Raw genomic sequence first — 15844 nt, 5'->3', positions numbered from 1 at the left:
GGGTCATGTTTGATATTTGGTGCATTTGGGACCTCAAAACTTTCAGAAAAGAAAACACTGTGTAGGATAACTGGTAAGGAAAATGGATTTATGGACTTTAAATTATAGACAGAAAACTCTGGTATAACAGGGTGGACAATTAATAGATAATCAATTATATGCTTAAAAGTAGCTCTTTTTAACATTTCATGTTTTTTCCTTTTTACATAAAATAAAAACACTACGTAAAAATAGTTAACAACATGCAAAAACAGCAATTAAACACAGCTTTAAACTTCTAAATAACAGGACATTATATATCATATGATAATGAAACCTTGTAGTGCCCAGTCTTGCATGTAACAGTAACCTACTTCCATGTGAATTTTCAGGTTGGAATGACTGCTTGTTCTCTTGCATTAAGTATACTATCTGGCCATCTGTATACCAGTTTATATAGATTATATAGAGCTTATTCCAGCTTAGACTTGGCCAGAAGTATTTATTGCATCTGTTGTGGTACATGCATTTTACCATGACAATGCTCGCTTCGAGATTTACAATAAAACCTTGTTTTGTAGGTATTGGCTCCTCCTTTCAGGAACTGAATCTTGGTGTTTCTTGTAGTGCCTCTGTATCTCAGCTGCACTTAAGGGCATACTTTAAGAGATACACACTGAATATCAATATTTCTATCATTCAAGCCAAAAGAAAATGCTAAAAGCTAACACACATACGGTACATAGATAAACTATTTAAATAGTATACATTGTTATGCTCATGTCCACCCTGTTAGGTCTTTGTTGCTAACATGGTGGACCAATATATGGTGGACATTCTGACAAAACGTTAGCCATTACACACTGTGTGAGCAAGACCAGGTTAGCATAAAATTGAACTCAAGGTGGAAATTATTTTCTGTGGAATTTCCTCTAACAGGGTGGACATGTTATGGTTGACCATATCAGACTAATAGAATAAAATGAGGAAAAATAAAACAGTAAAAAGTCAGCTTAGGTGCTCACCTCCCAAAGTTGTTTACCCTCCAAAAAGATGATGTTATCTCCAGGAAATGATGCAATTACACAAGACAGAGCTTAATTTAAAGAGACAGTAACCAGACTTAACAAGGTGAACAATACCTTAAGTGACAAGTGAGAAACCCTTATAATCATTGGTTAAATAAAGCAAGTTGTGTCAGTAAATGTGTAGTTTAGAAACAAAGCTATTAAATCAATATGAAAACATTAAAACATTTTTATGATTATATATCCTATATTCATCTCAGAAATACAACGCAACTATATTAATGCAGAAATATGATCCCTAGGTACATGGGAAAGCCTTTACCGTCTGATTTAATTATTATTATTATTTTTTGCAAACTGTGTAAAATGTATACTACGTTATGTTTAACATTCAAAACTGGTAGAATTTAAATTTGATATTGTTAAAACAATTACATAAAAATACATGATCTATGCTGCACGCGCGCATACCCGCAGACAAGCTGACTAATTTCTCATTAACTACATTTCATTAATAGTTTAAATTATGTCTATTTCTATTTAACTACATATTACTAATGATTAGGCGAAAATTATTCACAATCCTATATGCCGCTGTCTGTTTTGACAGCGCGAGCACACGCGCCCAGCTCTACACGCACCGAGCCGTGCGCGCGCTTTGTGCGAGTCCGCGCCTGCGCAACGATTTCGCCGAGTTTGACGGTCAGTTTGGACGTTGGGAATAAACAGTACACAAAGGCTAGTGTTTTTTTTTCATGACAGCGTAAATAAAAAGAGACCTGACCTCAACTGCTGGAGGATTTGGGGGACCTTTGTTGGCGGGGTAGTCATGGCGGGGGTGGGAGCGACGGGGAAAAGGACAAGGCTCCCGGGTTTATGTTGGAAAACCTGCTACTTTCACGTCGTGTTTTGGGTCGTGTCTGTGTGTGGAGAGGAGAAGAGCTTTGTGGTGGAGGTAGGAGACAATGAACACACTGCGTTGTCCATATTGAGGCTTAAAGGCTTTGCCGAGCATCACCTCCTCTTTAATAGAAAGAATAAATACATAAATAGATAATCCAACGAATTACACGAAAAGCCTGAAATGTAGACGAATATAGATGAAATAATCAATTCCCTGTAGTTTGTTATGCATATCTTTGATGTGTTTGGCAGCGTTTTGAAAAGAATACAGAGCTAAAATCTTTTTGAAACACATGGGAAATGGTATAACTATCCCTTAACACACAAGCGGACCCACAGAATACGACAGTGGGCTTGTGTATTACTTGACCGAACCAATTAATGTTATCTATAATTTACTATAAACACCAGCAGGATACGCCAACGGCTGCATTTACAGGAGTGACAGGCACACGATCCTGTACACATATTATATTTATGCTATCGCGGACTACTAAACCATTATGTATCACTTCCTTGTCCTAGATTAAAAATATATAGTCTATTTAATTATTTATTATTTATAATAAATCGTATTATTTATTAATTATCCATGTCATGGTGAATTAACACACAGAGAACGTGTTTGCGTTTAGGCCATCAGCATACATCCTGCTCATCATTTCTATTGTTTATATTCTGTAGTACATTTGGTCACGTTTAGTGGTACACTGGCACTGGTTTTCCTTTATGTGAAGCACAAGCTATATTCTTCTCCCTTTAATGGTTCCAAATATAGCATCCTACATAATTTATGACGATGCTGTGGCTGCCATGGGGCTCGACTGACTTCCAAACCGTATACAACTAATAATGTGTGCTTCGGGCAAATGACTTTAGTGTGGCATTATAGAAACTGGGTGAGCGTAGCTTGTTGTTGTTGTTGTTGTTGTTGTTGTTTTTGCTGCCGTTGTTATTCATACATTACAGAATATGCGACGTCATATCGTTGCATATATTATTCTATTTTATTTGTTTATCTTGGATCGGTAGGCTGATTCGAATGTCCAAAGTGTCCGTAGTGTATGAATGGGTGTGTGAATGTGTGTGTGATTGCGCCCTGTGATGGATTGGCACCCTGTTCAGGGTGTACCCCGCCTTGTGCCCGATGCTCCCTGGGATAGGCTCCAGGTTCCCCATGACCCTGAAAAGGATATGGATGGATGGTTCTTGGATCGTCACATATTCACGTGTCGTTAGGGAAAAGAATGATCATTATTACAATTATTTATTAAATTAAATTAAATTACAATTAATACTTAGGCTATTAAAAAAAATAATTAAAAAGAAATTTTTAAAACTGTAAAAAGATAATGCAAATGATCCAAATCAGACATCTCTGAAAGGTAACCTAGTTGACTGTTGACATTATTTATCAAGTCATTGTACCCGAGATCCTCAAAACACAATATGTAGTATATCTCAAAAACAAAATTTGTCATTTTATTGAAGCTGTTTAGGGTGTAATCTGGCAAATTAGCTAGATACTCAGAAAAAAAATAGTCAGAGTAGATGTCAGACGAAATACTATTGGCATCGAATGCAAAGTATTTCCATATTCAACTCTTACTGCCTTTCCTCTCAATGTGCTTGTAGGCGTTTTTCTTCTTCTTTACCACTTGTGGACAGACTAAAACACTTACACATATTTGCTGCCCCCATCAGTTCCGGAAGAATTGCAACTACGGTACCTTTATTACTAAAGGTACCGACGCTACTGCAGAAAAACAAGTACCATCACGTTTTAAGAATGTTGGTACAGAGGTATCGGTTCTCGTGACATCCCTAGTATGTGTGTGTGTATATATATATATATATATATATATATATATATATATATATATATAACCATGGTGGTGTTTTACATTCACAAGCAATGTTGAGATTGGACAAGCAAGCGCTGGCCAGATGTACATCTTATATTTTAAAAAGAACCCTGGCTATGAAGACTTGTTGGCCTTAACACGCAGTAATTGCCCTCTCCTACAAAAATACATTGTTAGAAACACATGGAAAATGTTAATTAGTTTAAAAATCCTTAATATTTAATACATATTTTAACCTACGGAGGCCGCCATTACATGTCGATGGATTAAAATGGTTGCACTTGAGCACTCAAAAGAATTAGGTACTAGCCCCCTAGCTGGAAAAGAATGCCACACTGTGCTGCTTTTAGCTCTAATTTTCTAGTTCTTGTGTGCTGTGATCCATGGGATATCTGTCAATATAATCAAACATGTAAGCATCTTGTTAGTGAATTTTTTGTAATGCTGCACAGACACCATCGATTTTGCCCCACTCTCACCTCCTCACCTCTCTGATCATCTTCATTTTGGTGTACATTTTGAGTAATGTCTTGTATATTAGCCTCCTCGCTTATGTTACGCTCAGTTTCAAATTGAAAAGGCTGAAGACATGTTTATATCGCTGTAGGGTCGCTGCAGAATCAAGACCGTTGCAATCATTTGATGTCCTAACCCAGAATGCATTGTTACGTAAACAGCAATGGCAGCCTATGAGTTCAAGGATTTAAAAAAAAAATTTTTAAATGACATCTAGAGTGTTTTTGTACAACAGATTTATATAGATTATATAGCTCACATTAGTTTAATAAACCGGTCAACATTAATTTAATAAACCATACAAGCCTTCATAGTCGGGGTTCCCTTTACGAGCTGCCTAACTAATCAGCTGATGTTGTCAGGCTGAGGACAGTTCTATGCTATGGGGATTAGCAAGTCAGCTAATGTCGTTCTGTTAATATGGAACATGTATAATGTGGTTCATGGATAGAGCAGAGACAAACACTTTGGGTCAGGATGTGTTGGTTCCATTGGCCAAATCTACAGTTGTATGATTTTTCTATGGACTACAGCCCACGAGACTGACCGTATAACATTGTTTGATTAAAGCCCCATTCTGACAGAACAGACCATGGTTCTTTGAAAAATATGGGTCTGGCCTCTGCAAGTGAAACAAACACAATGGTATTTTCACAAAGGACAGGGGCACTTTTCTTAAAAGTGCAGAACCTTCATGCAAAACCATGAATTTGATAATAAGCCATTGTCATATGAACCAATGAGAAACTTGCATATAAAGTGGCTTTTGCTTAAGACCTCTTATGTGCTGGCCATCACTATGGCCAGACGAGTGAACTACATGTGTTATTGGTCAGTATGCTCTGCTTTGGAGACCAGAGTGCTGAACTCAGTGTTCCTGCCAAATATATTGACACTGTGATGTATTAACAAACCCATCAAGCTATCTGCTCTTGCAGATGAGAATGTGCCCAGGCCAGCCCTGTGTCCAGTGAGGATTCCAAGCATGTAGAAGGAACAGGTCAAGAGTGTTCTTCCATTAAATGCCAGTTTAAATGATTCTCACTTGTAATGCAGAGCAGTATCACAATGTTGGGTGATTTTTATAATAGCAATGAACAGTACACGAACATTGTGCAATTCTTACTTATCCTCAGTGCAGAACAATAATGCAAAGTTTTGAGAAATTTTTATTGTCAGTTTAGAACCATGTGTGATTCTCATCCTGAATAAATAAAAATATCAGCACTTTAGTGATTCACATTCTCAATAGGGAGTAGTGCCAACATTTCGAGTGATTCATCATCTCAATAAGTTATGGTATTGGCACTTTTTAAGAGTGCTGTCTGTTATCTTGCAAGGTGAATCAGGATATGTTATTAACCCTTGTGAAGACTGATGTAGGGCCTCCACTAGTTCCAAAGTTCTGAAGCAAACCAACATAGTGGTCCTCCACTCAGTCATAGAAGCGGGGTTACACATGTAATCTTATGTTTTATGCTGGTGAAATTGTTACGTAAAATGCATCATGTTCCACTCACTAAACTGTTGGTGCAATTGTTAGCAATTATTTGTATGAATCAAGGTTCAACTCCCATTTGTGCATCAAATCAAATTACAAAAACACAAGGTGAATTATATAAATATTTGTCTGCAATGTATTGCTCATATTACAGCATAACACAGATTAATACAGTACAGGCTTTTATGAGAATTTTAACCAATTTCTGAAACCTCATGGGTAAAATGATTTATTATAAGCTTCATAACATGAGCATTTTTCAGTGTAAATTTTTAAAATTTACAGCACACAAAAGTAGCATGCTACTCACTCAGTAACATAATACTTTATTGATTTTTGTCTTGCAAGTCTATATTTGGTTGTGTGTGCCTATGTGGGAGGTTGTGTGTGAGTAAGGTGTTAGAAGAGAACAGTGGACACTGGGAAAGTGTTGAAAATGTCACAAACTTTTAAAACATTCAAAACATTACCTTACTAGTCATAAATGTTTTTATTTTTACATGCTGAGAAAAATAGATAGCACCTAATTTGATCATAAACTCGTCATGAAAAACAGTTGCTGTTTTTGCTTGTTTGTTATCTTTGTGTATTATTGCCAAGTATTTGTAGAGGGGGTGGATACAAGTGCAGCTTGAGTTTATTAATTAACAAAACATGAACAATACAGAAAAAGTAAACCTAGGACACCTAAACACAAACTATGATCTCAAGAACATAAATAGTTCTTAGCGGGTACGACTTGACAACAAATGGCAATGAAAGACAAAAGCTAGACTATAAGTGCTGTGCAAGCCGTGACTTAAATACTAGTGCTTTTTAAACTAAAACATGAATCAGGTGCAACCAGTCATGTGATGTGAGTGTGCCGCAATCCAGTGAGGTGAAGTGGCTGATGGGAAACATAGTCATGTGCCTTATTCAGCATAACCATGACAATTATTATTTAATTACTGATTTGTTGTCTTTATACTTCAGCATATAAGTAAATATTACACAGTTATAGTAATCATTGTTAACAATGCATATTAAATAATTAACATATTGATAGACATTGATCAATAAATTAATGATAATGCTTTCTTCTAAAAAGGTAAAAGTTAGCTGGACTGATATCATTTTGATATAGTAAGCATTAGAACAAAAAAGATGGCAGCTGGTCTTTCTTTCTTTGTCTGTGCTTCTCTCCTCCAGTGTTGATGGACTTACAGTTCCCATCCCCCAACCTCCATCTACTGTACACTCTCTGCGCCCATCTTTCTCCTGCTCACTCTCTTTGTCCACATCCTATCTTATTTTCCCTTGGCTTAGCTTGTCCCATTTCCCTTTTTCCTCTGTCTTCTTCATGTGAGGTAGTTTATCTCTGTTTGCATTTTAAATTGTCATCTTATTCTCTCGTTAGTTTGAACAGCCATTATTATATTAAGGTGAGAAGAAAATGTTCATCAAAAAGTATGTAGAAAATGAAATATGGCATGCCAAATTTTGTGACAGGGTTCATTTATGGATTTTCCTTTCAATTGAATGGAATAGTTTAGCATATATGTGCCTTACCAATTTTCATAGACTGATTTATCATTCTCTATTTTCTGCGTTACTGTATAAAACTAAATGAATAAAAAATTTATACAAACTGGGGTTAAAAATTGTAAACCGAATGTACTACTGTCACCATATCTTAAAATAAATAAATGCATTTATAAATTCTTCCAAAAATTTAATACATTTGAAAAGATGGAATAAATAAAGTCTCTGACCCAAGGAAAATTATCAACTGAAACATCATGAGCTCCGTAGCAGCACCTAAGGTGTCATTTTAATCAGCAATAGAGCTCCAAAGTCAACTAAAATGCCTGAATTCTGTGGCCTCTCTCTCGGGCACTGTAGATTTTAGTGGCGTTGGGCTGGTGGAAAGTTACTGAAGAGCTCTTTTTAACTGTTATAACGTGGTTGTGTCACCATATAAACTATAATGCACGTCGCTGTGTTCCAGAGCTATTGGCCACCTCACAAGTGCATTCCTGATTCCTGGTAATCTCACAGGCTCTCTATAGATGCGTTTACATGGACAACAATAATCCACTCTTAACCCAATTAAGACCATACTTTGATTAAGAAACTACCATGTAAACAGCAATTTTTACTTACCTTAATCTAATTAAGGTCATACTCAAATTAAGCTCTAATCAAATTAAAACAGGTGGAGTACTCCTGTTTTAGTCGCATTATGGACATGTATTACAGACATGTAAACATCTTAATCACATTATGAATGTCGTGTGGGAGTTTTCACCGCATCTTGTGACAGGACACGATCACACACGGCAGTTTTACGATTTACGGCGAACAAGAGAGTACAGCTGCGTCCTAAACCGCATACTTGCCTACTATAGGCCTGTAGTGGGGGAAAATACATGTATCTCAGCTACTATATAGACAGTAAGTACGCGGTTTGGGACGCACACCACGGCTTCAAGCAGTTGTCTATTGGCACGTATAGCATGAAAAATAATTAACTGCACTTAAAGCGTTCGTAAAAAAATTTTTATAAAAACACCCAAAACTGTATACGGTACCATAACGAAGACGAACTGTATGTTGATACGTGAAATTCTGCAGGGACGTTGTACGGCGTGCCGCGATGACGTAATGACGTGTGCCGTTAATCTAATTATGTTCTATAACATGTAAAACGGGTACATGAAAGGAGTATTCTAAAAGTGACTCATGTAAACACCTTAATCACATTATTATCTTAATCAGAGTAAGGCATATATAAGAATAAGACAATATTCTGAAAGGTGTTTACATGAGTTGCCTTTGGAATATTCCTTTCATGTTCCTGTTTTACACGTCGTCTGACGTTCCCTCCAGAATTTTACATATGAACATACAGTTCATCTTTTTATGGTACCATATACAGTTTGGACTGTTTCATTTATAATTTTACGAAAGCTTCAAGTGCAGTTAATTATTTTTCATGCTATACATGCAAATAGACAACTGCTGGAAGCCATGGGCTGCGTCCGAAACTGCATACTTGCCTACATGTCTTTTGCCTACTATATAGTAGGTAAGTATGCGGTTTCGGACACAGCCATGCTTTCTTGTTTTCCCGTCAAACGGTTGAGCACTGCAGTGTGTGTACGTGTCCTGTCACAAAATGCGGTGAAAACTCCCAAACGACATTAACAGTGTGATTGAGGTGTGTACATGTCTGTAATGCACTTCGATAATGCGACTAACATAGAAATACTCCCGTCTTAATTTGATTTGTGTTTACTTCGAGTATGACTTTAGTCAGATTAAGGTTCAGAAACCACTGTTTACGTAGTAGTTTTGTAATCAGAGTATTGTCTTAATCTGGTTAATATTGGAATATTGTAGTCGATGTAAACGTACTGTATGAAAGACAGCAATGGGTTGTGGAGATTGGGACCTCTGGGGTTCAAACAGTGCAATTGCATTAGAAGCATAACAAAGCATCACAATGGTTGCAGCCCTAGCACTTATAAATACTGCTGACAATGTATTTATTTAGTATTTCTTCAAATTGCTGATACTGCCCTCTACAGAATGGGTATCACTCAAAGTGCAGGTAGTGTTGATAATGTGATTGAATGTTTTTTTTTGGTTGGTTGGTTTTTTTATTTACACTATATTGCCAAACATTTGTGGACACATGACCATTACACCCATATGTGGGCCTTCCCCAAACTGTTCCCATAAATTTGGAAGCACTCAACTGTCTAGATCGTTTTTGCATGCTGTAGCATTACGATTTCTCTTCACTGGTACTAAGAGGCCCAAACCTGTTCAAGCATGACAGTGCCCATGAAGTTAGGTCCATGAAGACATGGTATACCAAGTGTGCAGTGGAAGAACTTGAGTGGCCTACACAGAACCCTGAGCTCAACCCCTGTGAACATTGGGATGAATTGCAATGCCAAATGTGTCCCAGGCCACCTCACCAGTGCCTGACCTCACTAATGCTCTTGTGGCTGAATGGGCAAATCCCCACAGCCATGCTCCAGAATCTAGTGAAAAACCTTCCCAGAAGAGGGAAGGTTATTGTAACAGCAAAGGGGGGAACAAGCACATATATGAGTGTTATGGTCAGGTGTCAGAAAAGCCGTCAGTCTATTGTTGGAAGATCATTGAATCCTGACAGTGCCATAGCCATCCATGGTCAGGAGCCAGGGGAGCAAAATTTGCTGTGCTCTCTGGGTGGGAGGGATGACATTCTCGCTCTCTCAACTTACAGCAACTTATTCGTCCACCGAAAACTTTGGTGAAGACGTACATTAATTCTGGAAATGTACTGCTCTCATGGCCTTTGACAGTAATTTCTAGTTATGATGACAGTGCTATTTCCTAGCAAGATAACAAGATCAGGCAGTTTAGGGACTTAAATTATAAGCAGAAAATCACAGTACAACTTCACAAGACAAGACTTTATTACACTATTCTAAACTACCACATAGAAACTAATCTAATACATGTTCACAAACACACACATACAAATACACAGGAATGACAGAGAAGAAATTACTTTTCTAGTGAAAAACTGATAGAATGCTAGATTTTATGGGAGTGTATGGAATTTAGTTAGACCATGACCTGAGCGAACCATCAATTTATGAATTTCAACCTATGTATTATCGTGAACTGGGTTGTAACACTCTTAGCTTTTACTGCACCAGCTTAATTAAGTATCATACTGGCGTTGCCATAGTTCGTAGGAAGAGAGTATTGAGACATCATCAGCTGTCAGGAGATCTTATAGAATCTGGATCAGAGATCTGAAGAAGTCAATCACACCAAAAGCTAATTTAAGATGAAGACTTCAGTGTATAATTAACCAAAAGACATTGGGAAAATCAAGTTACTTGATTTGATAAGAAACTGATACAAAACGTAAAGAAAGTAGATGAAGACTGAACAGCAGGACAAAAGGACAAACTAGATGATACTGACAAACTGGGACTTCGCCGTTGCCAGCTTGGTCATGGGGTTTTAACCCTTTCTGGCTAACCCAGAGGTTATTTTCAGGAAAACTGGTGACTAGTTTTGCCTTCCCCTCCAACTAATTTGCATGTCACCTTTTGGGTCACATACTTTCTATTTTCCCCACACTTACTTAGTGTTAATTGGGTTCTTATTCTTACAGTAAGATTACAGTGTGAGTTATTAAAATATGCTGTCCACAAACATTCTTGAACTGTAAAATCCAGCACACAGATACTAAACATGACATACTTTGGTATGACAATTAACTTGCCATGTATGATGGCATAAATACAACATACAGTGAGGGAAAAAAGTATTTGATCCCCTGCTGATTTTGTATGTTTACCCACTGACAAAGAAATGATCAGTCTATAACTTTAATGGTAGATTTATTTGAACAGTGAGAGACAGAATAACAACAAAAAAATCCAGAAAAACGCACATCAAAAATGTTATAAATTGATTTGCATTTTAATGAGGGAAATAAGTATTTGACCCCTCTGCAAAACATGACTTAGTACTTGGTTTAAAAACCCTTGTTGGCAATCACAGAGGTCAGACGTTTCTTGTAGTTGGCCACCAGGTTTGCACACATCTCAGGAGGGATTTTGTCCCACTCCTCTTTGCAGATCTTCTCCAAATCATTAAGGTTTCGAGGCTGACGTTTGGCAACTCAAACCTTCAGCTCTCTCCACAGATTTTCTATGGGATTAAGGTCTGGAGACTGCCTAGGTCACTCCAGGACCTTAATGTGCTTCTTCTTGAGCCACTCCTTTGTTGCCTTGGCCATGTGTTTTGGGTCATTGTCATGCTGGAATATCCATCCACGACCCATTTTCAATGCCCTGTCTGAGGGAAGGAGGTTTTCACCCAAGATTTGACGGTACATGGCCCCGTCCATCGTCCCTTTGATGCGGTGAAGTTGTCCTGTCCCCTTAGCAGAAAAAAAACCCCAAAGCATAATGTTTCCACCTCCATGTTTGACGGTGGGGATGGTGTTCCAGGGGTCATAGGCAGCATTCCTCCTCCTCCAAACACGGCGAGTTGAGTTGATGCCAAAGAGCTCCATTTTGGTCTCATCTGACCTCAACGCTTTCACCCAGTTGTCCTCAGAATCATTCAGATGTTCATTGGCAAACTTCAGACGGGCATGTATATGTGTTTTCTTGAGCAGCGGACCTTGCGCGCGCTGCAGGATTTCAGTCCTTCACGGCGTAGTGTGTTACCAATTGTTTTCTTGGTGACTATGGTCCCAGCTGCCTTGAGATCATTGACAAGATCCTCCCGTGTAGTTCTGGGCTGATTCCTCACTGTTCTCATGATCAATGCAACTCCACGAGGTGAGATCTTGCATGGAACCCCAGGCCGAGGGAGATTGACAGTTCTTTTGTGCTTCTTCCATTTGCGAATAATCGCACCAACTGTTGTCCCCTTCTCACCAAGCTGCTTGGCAATGGTCTTGTAGCCCATTCCAGACTTGTGTAGGTCTACAGTCTTGTCCCTGACATCCTTGGAGAGCTCTTTGGTCTTGGCCATGGTGGAGAGTTTGGAATATGACTGATTGATTGCTTCTGTGGACAGGTGTCTTTTATACAGGTAACAAACTGATATTAGGAGCACTCCCTTTAAGAGTGTGCTCCTAATCTCAGCTCGTTACCTGTATAAAAGACACCTGGGAGCCAGAAATCTTTCTGATTGAGAGGGGGTCAAATACTTTTTTCCCTCATTAAAATGCAAATTAATTTATAAAATTTTTGACATGCGTTTTTCTGGATTTTTTTGTTGTTATTCTGTCTCTCACTGTTCAAATACAACTACCATTAAAATTATAGACTGATCATTTCTTTGTCAGTGGGCAAACGTACAAAATCAGCAGGGGATCAAATACTTTTTTCCCTCACTGTAATAAAAAGCATAATGGTTACATTTTGGTTATAGGCATGGGTAATAATATAGGTTACAGATCATAACAATTAACTTGCTAGATATGATGGCATGAACACAAAAAGCACAATGGTTACATTTTGGTAATAGGCATGGGTAATATATGTTACAAATGATAACGTTTAACTTGCCATATATGATGGCATGGTTAATATAGGTTACAGCTCCCCCTTGGAACCACCCTTTCATCGCCTTGTGTTTACTTTTAGCTGTTTAGTCCATTTGTTCTGAGTCAAGTCCTGATCCCAGGGAATAAATTATAACTTTGGTGTTGCTTCCCAAGCCAGTTTTCCTCTGGGATCATTAGTCTTGATCAGCCTTGGCACCTCCTCATCTTTAGCTCAGACATGCTGGCACCATCTTGACAGAATCTCTGGTTTATGGCTCAGATGGTCCTAGAGTGTGGATTCAGAGCTTCCCATGGAATTCTGCTCATTGTTCTGTCTTTACACAGACCAGCTGATTTATTTCTAATGTTCAACTGTCCAATTTAAGATAAGATAAGATAATACTTTATTAATCCCCAGATGGAGAAATTAGGATGTCACAGCAGCAGCCAAAAAAAGTGTAAAAAAGAGATAAAAAGAGATAGAAAGGAGAACAATACAGAGATATATAAAGAGTATATACAGGATGTATAAATATGTATAGACATAAGCACAAACTCTATATACATTATTTATTTATTTACACACACACACACACACAATATATATATATATATATATATATATACATACAGTATCTCACAAAAGTGAGTACACCCCTCACATTTTTGTAAATATTTGCTTATAACTTTTCATGTGACAACACTATAGAAATGACACTTTGCTACAATGTAACATAGTGAGTGTAGAGCTTGTATAACAGTGTAAATTTACTGTCCCCTCAAAATAACTCAACACACAGCCATTAATGTCTAAACCGCTGGCAACAAAAGTGAGTACACCCCTAAGTGAAAATGTCCAAATTGGGCCCAATTAGCCATTTTCCCTCCCCAGTGTCATGTGACTTGTTAATGTTACAAGGTCTCGGGTGTGAATGGGTAGCAGGTGTGTTAAATTTGGTGTCATCGCTCTCATACTCCCTCATACAGATCACTGGAAATTCAACATGGCACCTCATGGCAAAGAACTCTCTGAGGATCTGAAAAAAAATATTGTTGCTCTACATAAAGATGGCCTAGGCTATAAGAAGATTGCCAAGACCCTGACACTGAGCTGCAGTACAGTGGCCAAGATCATACAGCGGTTCAACAGGACAGGTTCCACTCAGAACAGGCCTCTCCATGGTTGACCAAAGAAGTTCAGTACACGTGCTCAGCGTCATATTCAGAGGTTGTCTGTGGGAAATAGACGTATAAGTGCTGCCAGCATTGCTGCAGAGCTTGAAGGGGTGGGGTCATCCTGTAAGTGCTCAGACCATACGCCGCACACTGCATCAAATTGGTCTGCATGGCTGTCATCCCAGAAGGAAGCCTCTTCTAAAGATGATGCACAAGAAAGCCCGCAAACAGTTTGCTGAAGACAAACAGTGTAAGGACATGGATTACAGGAACCATGTCCTGTGGTCTGATGAGAGTAAGATAAACTTATTTGGTTCATATGGTGTCAAGTGTGTGTGGCGGCAACCAGGTGAGGAGTACAAAGACAAGTGTGTCTTGCCTACAGTCAAGCATGGTGGTGGGAGTGTCATGGTCTGGGGCTGCATGAGTGCTGCCGGCACTGGGGAGCTACAGTTCATTGAGGGAACCATGAATGCCAACATGTACTGTGACATACTGAAGCAGAGCATGACCAGTATGCAGTATTCCAGCATGATAACGACCCTAAACACACCTCCAAGACGAACACTGCCTTGCTAAAGAAGCTGAGGGTGAAGGTGATGGACTGTGATGGACATGTCTCTAAACCCTACTGAGCTTCTGTGGGGCATCCTCAAACGGAGGGTGGAGGAGCACAAGGTCTCTAACATCCGACCAGCTCCGTGATGTCGTCATGGAAGAGTGGAAGAGGACTCCAGTGGTAACCTGTGAAGCTCTGGTGAACTCCATGCCCAAGAGGGTTAAGGCAGTGCTGGAAAATAATGGTGGCTACACAAAATATTGACACTTTGGGCCCAAATTGGACATTTTCACTTAGGGGTGTACTCACTTTTGTTGCCAGCGGTTTAGACATTAATGGCTGTGTGTTGAGTTATTCTGAGGGGACAGTAAATTTACACTGTTACACAAGCTGTACACTCACGACTTTACATTGTAGGAAAGTGTCATTTCTTCAGTGTTTCACATGAAAAGATATAATCAAATATTTACAAAAATGTGAGGGGTGTACTCACTTGTGAGATACTGTGTGTGTGTGTATATATATATATATATATATATATATATATATATATATATATATATATATATATATACACACAAACACACACACACACACACACACACATATGAGCAGTATTTACAGCAAGCAACAGTGTACAGTCCCACTATACAAGTGTATGTAAATATCGCATATGTACAATACTATATGCAAATTGCAGCTGTACGATCAGTGTAGACATATAACAAAAGCTGTGAAGCAGTGATGTGATGTGTGAGCAGTGCAAAAAGTACAGTATGGCACCTTATTACAACAGTGTAGTAGCATATTTGTAGTATAGTCAAAAGTAAAGTCAAAGGAGGGTGTGGCTAGGTGTTGTACAGTTTGATGGCTGTCGGAAAAAAGGAATATCTGAAGCGTTCCGTCTTGCACCTGGGGGGGGGTGAGCCTATGGCTGAAGGTGCTCTCCATCTGCCACAGCTCAGCATACAGTGGATGAAGAGGATTTCCCAAAATGGACCTGATTTTGTTTTTATTCTCTTCTCGACCACTGTCTCCAGATTGTCCAGTTTGTGACCAACAACAGAGATGGACTTCTTCACCAACTTGTTGAGTCTGTCAGCCTCCCCAGCCTTAATTCCACCTCCCCAGCAAATAACAGGGCACTGGCTACTGCAGACTGATAGAACATTTGCAGTAGCTTACTGCTCACGTCAAATGACCTGAGCCTCCTTAGAAAGAGCAGTCTGCTCTGTCCATTCTGGTAGAGAGCTTCGG

At 38.7% G+C, this 15844-nt stretch overlaps 1 protein-coding gene across 2 annotated transcripts in view; it reads left to right on the top strand.

The window, feature by feature from the left end:
* The first annotated feature begins 1690 nt into the window (after positions 1-1690).
* Positions 1691-15844, top strand: part of mmp24 (matrix metallopeptidase 24) — a 63154-nt gene continuing 49000 nt past the window's right edge. For both annotated transcript variants that reach the window (XM_053636220.1, XM_053636219.1), the window contains exon 1: positions 1691-1962. In XM_053636220.1, coding sequence (XP_053492195.1) covers positions 1837-1962 — 126 coding nt within the window. In that variant the 5' untranslated portion in view covers positions 1691-1836. The remainder of the gene's footprint in view (positions 1963-15844) is intronic.

Source organism: Ictalurus furcatus, chromosome 11 (assembly GCF_023375685.1).
Source record: "Ictalurus furcatus strain D&B chromosome 11, Billie_1.0, whole genome shotgun sequence".
Classification (NCBI taxonomy): Eukaryota; Metazoa; Chordata; class Actinopteri; order Siluriformes; family Ictaluridae; genus Ictalurus; species Ictalurus furcatus.
Note: the sequence above shows the minus strand (reverse complement) of the source record. Positions and strands in the feature narration are given on the sequence as shown.